This window comes from Maniola jurtina, chromosome 2 (genome assembly GCF_905333055.1).
Source record: "Maniola jurtina chromosome 2, ilManJurt1.1, whole genome shotgun sequence".
NCBI lineage: Eukaryota > Metazoa > Arthropoda > Insecta > Lepidoptera > Nymphalidae > Maniola > Maniola jurtina.
In genome coordinates this window covers 4,216,731-4,224,432 of record NC_060030.1, presented here as the reverse complement: position 1 = coordinate 4,224,432, position 7,702 = coordinate 4,216,731, and the positions used below count along the sequence as shown (strand labels likewise).

Below are 7,702 nucleotides of genomic sequence, written 5' to 3'. Positions count from 1 at the left end.
ATGATCGAAGCCTACTCCACGATCTTGTACAGAAACTAACGTCACAATTCATCAGAAAATCGAGGTCCATGAAGGTAGAGCTTTTTTAAGTAGTATATACAAGTTTTAGGAGCGCCATGAGAGTAACTCCTATTTTGTTTCGGGCATAGGGACGACCTATATTTGGTCACATGTGACATTTTAATTTTAGTATATATTAACTTATAAGTATAATATTATTATGTAGGTGTTCATTCAATTAGTTTTAAGATAAGTATATTGTATTGTAATGTGATGTAGTGATCAAATAAAAAAGTTTTCTTTCTTTCTTTCTTTAATGCGAGTTACTTGCGTCTATATTTAAAATGACTGCTAATCAGAACAGCTGGTTTGAGACCGCCATATTTTATCATCGAAATTTTGTATTTTAAATTCAAAGTACAGGAAATTAATTCCATAGATTTTAATAGACTTCTAGGCTTCCGTGCCAGAGGGGTGCCAACAAGACCATATTACTTAGCCTCTGCTTTCCATCTGTCAGTCTGCCTGTCTCTCTGTTAGGGTAGGGGGCATCACGTGAACCGTAACGTTCATAACGTTAGAGAGTTGTCACAGAGTGTGTATTTCTATTGCCACTGTACACAAGTAATAAAAATTGTAGAATGACTGCTATGAAAATTAAAAATAAATAAAAAGAACAATTTATTTTGTACAATGGTACGGAACTCTGTGCGACTCACACTTTTTTGTAACGAGTCGTAACGATGCGTCAATTTCAGGTGTTACCGTAAAATAATAAAAAACAAGGCTTTCAGTTTCATAATTAATTTTCGTAATCTACAGGTAATTTACAGGATAAATTGAAAATGAAACCAAACGCTGGACAGAGGTCATTGTAACCGGAGATGTAATTGGCAATCGTCACCCGCCACTAGTGATTGGCTATCGCTTACATCGTTCCTTGTGATGATACAAAATTGTTATTTTTAGGGCTGCGCTCCGTACCTCAAAAGGAAAAAAAAGAAACCATTATAGAAGCACTTATGTCTGTCAAGAATCAAGATCCGTCAAAGGAATCAAAACCTATTAGGTGGAGGGCGGGAGTCACGGGAAAAAGCAAGTTTTGAAAATGAGTCTAAATAGCTAATTTAAAACACATCGATAAAAATGGCAGCATCATAACAGCTGTTCTGTTCGGAGAACATTTTATATTCTGACGGAAGTAACGTCCGGAAAAAGCTCTTGCTCTAAAGATATTATTTTACTTCAAATAAATATTTCAATTATTATTTATAGTACCTAATACTAGCTGATGCCCGCGGCTTTATTCGCGTGGATGTAGGTTTTTTTAAAATCCCATGGGAACTCTTTGATTTTCCGGGATAAAAAGTAGCCTATGTGCTAATCCAGGGTATAATCTATCCCCATTCCAAATTTCAGCCCAATCCGTTCAGCCGTTTTTGCGTGATTGAGTAACAAACATCCAAACATCCACACTTTCACATTCATAATATTAGTTGGATTAGGTTGAATTCCACGTCTGTGGTCGGTAGGTACATTTGAAAATAAACGTAGATATATTGATACCTTCCATTTAATTGATAAGTAACACAATCGTGATTCTTAAAAGTATCAGTTTTCATAATAAAAACACGTGAGAACTCAGTCCACACGCTGCCGCCCGCCCCTTACTAAACCGACCAATAGGGCAGCTTGTTGGGCGGAGCGCTTACGATGCCTGATGTTTAAGTTTGAGAGGAAATACACTGAATCTAATCTCTGAAAAGATATTTCAGCGGAAACACATCACTCGCGGTGCAGTCGATAAAACTTTTCTTATTCGAATGAATAAACTTTCGTCCTTTTAATTTGTATTAAAAATGTGATAAAAGCTTGAAAGTTTAGTGAAATGCGTCTACTGCTTTTATATTTTTTGGACACTCATGCTTTTGTTGATGAGTAATAATTTGCAGTGCAGTGAAACAATAGGTACCTACTCGTCCAATAAGACTGGGAGATATGCAAAGTGAAGGCAACAGCAGTGAGGGCGAAAACGGAAGCAGTCGTAAGGCTCTCCGAACCCCCAAGTGCGCCCGATGCCGCAACCACGGCGTCATCTCCTGCCTGAAGGGGCACAAGAGGCTGTGTCGGTGGCGGGATTGCCGATGTCCTGGATGTCTGCTGGTGCTTGAGAGACAACGCGTGATGGCCGCTCAGGTACGTCTGGTCACCTAAGTAGGTAGGTACTTATCTAGTGTAACGGCATTTCATAGAAGCATAAGATAGGTACTCGGTTATCTTCGTTTAGTTATTAGGTTTTGTGATGGTGGAAGACTCCGATCAGTAATTCGTAACCACTGAACCTACCAGGTAATTAGGTACCTACTCAATAATAACTTCCATTCATATAATTAGATCTACAAAACGTTAGTAACATTAACATACTTCGGTAATTACTTACTGCTAAATTAAATCTATATTTTAATGAACTCCATTTTCTTAATGATTATTCCTTGACAATTGTAGTTTTTGGGTAATTAATTAATTTTATAATATTAGATGGGTACCTATTAGTAGTTACTTCACAAATAAGAATGTTATCCTAAATAGTATAGCTAGGTACTAATGATAATAATCAAGCTTATTATTAGTAAGTAATTGCAAGTAATTAATATACCTTCCTCTAAAAAGATAAATAGAGCTACCATAAAGATAGCTACTTCAAATCGTTTAGGCTTTTTCGCGAGTAACGAACGATCAAAATGAGTAAAAGCGACCAGTGCTTATTTGCTGACATTAACTCTGCATATGAAGAAGAAATTGTGAAAATATGTGAATCAGTAGAAAGTGACTATTTGTGTGATGTAGCTTACGACAATGCACTTGCAAGTCGTCTTTTTGATGAAGTTAAAAACGATCCAAAATTGAATTTCAATCATTTTGCAAACGATTCCTATGACGAAGAACTCGACATTATTTGTGCTAATTATGAAAAGAACATGGCAGAAAATACAAACCGCCGCGATACCTTACATGAAACTGGTGGGTCAACTAGTATGGGAAGTAAAAGAACGAGAACAGTAAAAAGTCAAAACCGTGGGAAAGACAAAACTTCTCGAAAGACAACCAAAAAAAAGGCATCACCCCGAAATCGTTGTCGCTGCAATGGTTTGTGTCAATGTTACAACTCCTACCTAATGTTACAATTATACCTAAGTACCTACTTCATAACATACTTAACAGACAAACTTAATGGATAAGTAGGTTATATGTATAGGTATTTCCAAGTGTAAGTCTACCTAGCTATTCCCAGAGACTTCGCTCACGTGGACTTGAACCCATGAAGGTATCAGGATACAAGCGTTTCTTACAAGCGATTTGAGATTTGGTCTTTTAACCGACTAAACTTTAAAAGCCTTAAAAATACTTAACACTCATTCATTTCCGTTCCTCAAAAGGAAAAACGGAACCCTTATAGGATCACTTTGTTGTCTGCCTGTCAGTCTGTCTGTCTGTCTGTCTGTCCGTCCGTCCGTCCGTCAGTCAGTCGTGTCAGTCAAGAAAACCTATAGGGTACTTGCCGTTGACCGAGAATAATGAAATTGGGCAGGTAGGTAGGTCTTATAGCACAAGTAAAGGAAAACATCCGAAAACTGTGAAATATGGTTCTAAAAAAATATTGAAATATGTTTCAATTTTCAAAGTAAGATAACTACCTACGTATACCAAGTGGGATATCATATTAAAAGAGCTTATAATACCTGTACATTCTAAAACAGATTTTTATTTATTTTTATGCATAATAGTTTTTGATCTATTAGTGCAAAATGTCGGAAAAAATACCCGAGGACGGAACCCTCGGTGCGCTAGTTTGACTCGCACTTGGCCGGTTTTTTTAACCTTCTGTAACTACCAATAGGTGATTTCAAACTTCTCGAATGCCGTTGGTGAAGAGTAGCCTCAATCTGGTAAGATCCAAACAATTCAAGGAGTTTGGGGTGTTAAGCTGTGCTTTAAGTGAAGTTTGCCTACAGGTTGCCCTGCGTCGGCAACAAAGCGCGGGCGGGCGGGTGCGCGACGGCGAGGCGGCCGCGCTGGCTGCGCGCAAGCGCGCCTACCGCGCGCGCCTCCGCAGCGTGCAGAGCTCGCGCCACCATGCGCTCCCTTCTACTACTTCATTTGGTAAGACACCACTTCACCACAATACTATAGAGACAGTCAGCAACGCCTTTGTCTCTTGGTAAATGAGGTCGCGACAGGTCGAGATGGCAATCGGGGAATGAGGCGCGGGGACCACTCACACACCCGCACGTCACCCGCGCTATCCTGCAAAGGGTTAGCGCGCGCGCTAACCCTTTGCAGGATAGCGCGGGTGACGTGTGGGTGTGCGGGGCGTCCCCACCCCGATTGCCATCTCGTCCTGTCCCGACTAATATAGGTATCTAAATATATATTGTTGAAAAGTAGAGTAGATACGTAAGGTAAACTAAAAAAATAAATCAGAAGGGTTCCGTTATCAGTACCATTTAAAAGAAATAACAATTGTTTTTCATAGCGGCCATTTTGAATTTTTTATTATTTATTGTTATGGCGGCAATAAAATTCACATTCTGTGACAACTCTACGTTTTACGGTTCAAGAGATGTAGCCCGCTGACAAACGGACGGACGGACGGACAGCGGGGGATAAGTAATAGGGTCCCGTTGGCACCTTTTGGGTACGAAACCCTAAAAACTTTTAGTTGCTTAATGCTTAAATATGTATAGATACTAGATAGTAGTACTACTCTACCTAATACGAGTACCTATAGTTTAAACTTTTGGATTTCGGTCGAGTTATAGTTAAATCGGGTCTTATTTCGCATCTTGAAATACCCAGTAATTAAGTAGATAGGTAATAATAAGCATGTAAACAAAGATTTCCTCAAGATAATGTCCGATTAGTCGCGTGGTCGGCGTCGCGCTGCACTCAGCGTTTTGTTATTGTTGTAAGTGAGTAGACGCTGTCGTCTGTTTCGTTTCTCTCTCAGAAATGCCTCGTGCGAATTAGCTGAATAAATATTTGTTTTGGAACATTTGATCTTGTTAACTTGTATTTTGAAAAGATGCATTCGTTAGGCCCTTAGACATTTAACTCGTTGAAAACTCAAAACAAAGACAATTTCGAAACGATTTAAAAATAATGCACCTAAGCCACTTTGCGTTTAATGTGCGACATTAGCCTCAGTCAACGGAATTGAATTTTATTACGGCACCGAATTCCATCTACTGTATATAGGTTAGCTACGTATATTGTGTGCGATGTTAAAGTGGTAAGATGTTTTAGTGTAAACTGTAAAGTGATACTCTTCAAATTGTCTTCAAACAATTAAAAATAGAGCACCACAGTAATAAAGCTCGAACGACGCTTCTAAATGTCCCCGCCTCATTATAGAACAAAAGCTGTCATTTAAGACTCAGCAACATTTCACTGTCTATTAAAAAAAGCTGAATATCTTTTGACTATTTTTATGGGCTCTAAAAAATTGGAAGATTGTTTTACAAAAAAATGCAGAGGCGGCTCTTTGTCGGGGTGTCGCGTTACGCGGACTGTTGGCTGTAAACATGTCTTTCCGCTCGGTGAATGATAGCTCAGCGGGTGCCAAAAGAGATCTTTTCAGCGGGTGTTATTAGACGGTTATTTGTTTCATTACATTTGTTTCAATATTTTGTTCATTTTATTAGTGGTTTGTCAAATGAAAAAACTATTACACATACCTATAAGTTCCCGTATGAGAAGTACTTAGTATGGGTTTAATTAAACTGCCACTGTTTGGTTACCTGGTATACTGTCCGTACCTATTAGTGTTCTATACTATCTCTATGATTACAATCCATTTACTTGACTTATTGCCTTCATATTCCCCCCCCCCCCCCCTTGTTGCGATTTTCCAGATCGTTAAAAGTCTGCAACAATATGTCGCTACCTACTGCATTGATCTAATTTACTGTTCTTCTTCGAGCAGAGAATTTTTCAAGTCTCTTTCTAGGAGCCTATGTGACATGTCATGCATGCCTCGCAACCCTATAAATTACCTAGGTACCATACCTATGTCTGGGATCGTCGAGTAGAGCTACCTAACACGCTCGCTTAGCTTACGTCTTCAGTTGCGGTACAGTGGAAAATTCTGGCCCGAAGTCATTCCGAAGTATGGAAAGAACTAAAAAGACTAAAGTTTAGCTCGCACTAATTACCTAAAATCTTTTTCTTAGGTAACGTTCGAGACAGCGACCCGGTATGGAGCGAGCGGATCAGACGACGCAAAGTGTTTGCAGACGCCGCTCTGGAGCAGAGCACACCCGCACTGCCCGCGCCCGCGCTGTGCCGCCACCTGCTGGCCGCACTCCTCGCCTATGCGCCGCCGCCCGCGCCGCGCCCCAAGATATCCTTCTCTATAGAATCCATTATTGGCGTACAATAATAATCAGCCTGTTTGCGTCCACTGCTAGACGTAGGCCTTCCCAAGAGCGCGCCACCACACACGATCCTCCGTCTTCCTTATCAACCCACTTCTCACTATTCTCTTAAGGTCGTCAGTCCAGCGGGTCGGAGGTCATCCCACACTGCGCTTGCTGATACGCGGTCTCCACTCCAGAACACGACTGCCCCAGCGGCCATCAGTTCTGCGGCAGACGTGGCCCGCCCACTGCCGCTTCAGTTGGCTAATTCTCTAAGCTATGTCGGTCACTCGGATGAATCTCCTACGGATTTCTTCGTTACGGATTTTGTCCTTTAGAGAGATCCCCAGCATAGCCCGCTCCATAGCTCGCTGAGCGACTTGACCTTGTGGAGAAGGGCAACTGTCAGTGTCAACCTTTCAGCGCCATACGTCATACAATAATAAACGCAGATTTTATTTTTACTGATAAAATCAATTGTTACGCCAGTTTCCAATACAGGGTTACTCATAAGCATTGAATTTACATAAGTACAGCGCGGCGTCCCCACACGCGTGTTTTCTACCTATGCGCAAATTGACCTCGTTTCCTATTGGTCTGTACTCTGTTGAACTTGACACTTGGTTCAGACCGAGCATAAAGAAGGAATATACTTAGCTGTTTTTATCAAAGACATGCGCTTCGGCTCCACTCTGAAGGTGGATTAATTAAATAATTCTACTTGTTTATTATAAGACTCAAAAACATAGAAATTGAATTATCTTTAATTATAATCAACTTTATTGTTAACTAATTAACTATTATGTTTATTATACTATTTACCAAACAATGTTTAATGTTTTATTTGTCTACCTTGCTGGCATAGAAACATCGATGTATAGAACCTATCTTTGTATATAAATTATTGCGGCTCTCAAACTCATACTAGGTAAGTCAGCGATATGAGTGTTTCACTAGATGCGGCGCAATAGTAACATGTTCCAACGAACATCGGTGTCCGCGATCCTGTCAATCGTAATCCGTTATAGACGCATTCCTTTTGGAAAAATTAAACTTGAGCGATAACTCTTAATCATTTGAGTAGGTATAGTACAGGTACAGGTAGCTTTAGTAAATAGTACCCATACTCCATTCTAACTTATCTATGTTCGTAATAACGGACTGCGTCTGATGCGGATTACGATTGCCACGAGTGCGGACACCGAAGTTCGTTGGAGCACATTGTTAATTTGTTACTATGGAGTGCCGCATCTAGTGAAACATGTTATACTCGGTGCTTCTGACAG

At 40.2% G+C, this 7,702-nt stretch overlaps 1 protein-coding gene across 2 annotated transcripts; it reads left to right on the top strand.

Annotated features, from left to right (window-relative positions):
• Positions 1-1,516: 1,516 nt before the first annotated feature.
• On the top strand, positions 1,517-7,158 carry LOC123870452 (doublesex- and mab-3-related transcription factor 2-like). 2 transcript variants are annotated; one of them, XM_045913788.1, is made up of 4 exons: positions 1,517-2,196; positions 4,014-4,161; positions 6,231-6,431; positions 6,852-7,158. In XM_045913788.1, exons 1-4 carry the CDS (start codon positions 1,999-2,001, stop codon positions 6,857-6,859), a joined length of 555 nt encoding a protein of 184 aa, XP_045769744.1. In that variant the 5' UTR covers positions 1,517-1,998; the 3' UTR covers positions 6,860-7,158. The 2 variants fall into 2 exon arrangements, with proteins under 2 accessions (XP_045769744.1, XP_045769736.1); XM_045913780.1 differs by having other exon boundaries at positions 6,231-7,158.
• Positions 7,159-7,702: the final 544 nt, after the last annotated feature.

Excerpts from the sequence above, each read along its gene's own strand:
- LOC123870452 (XM_045913788.1), top strand. The coding sequence starts at position 1,999 with ATGCAAAGTGAAGGCAACAGCAGTGAGGGCGAAAACGGAAGCAGTCGT. Across the intron at positions 2,197-4,013 it reads AACGCGTGATGGCCGCTCAG|GTTGCCCTGCGTCGGCAACA; the intron begins GTACGTCTGGTC and ends GTTTGCCTACAG. Across the intron at positions 4,162-6,230 it reads CCCTTCTACTACTTCATTTG|GTAACGTTCGAGACAGCGAC; the intron begins GTAAGACACCAC and ends TCTTTTTCTTAG.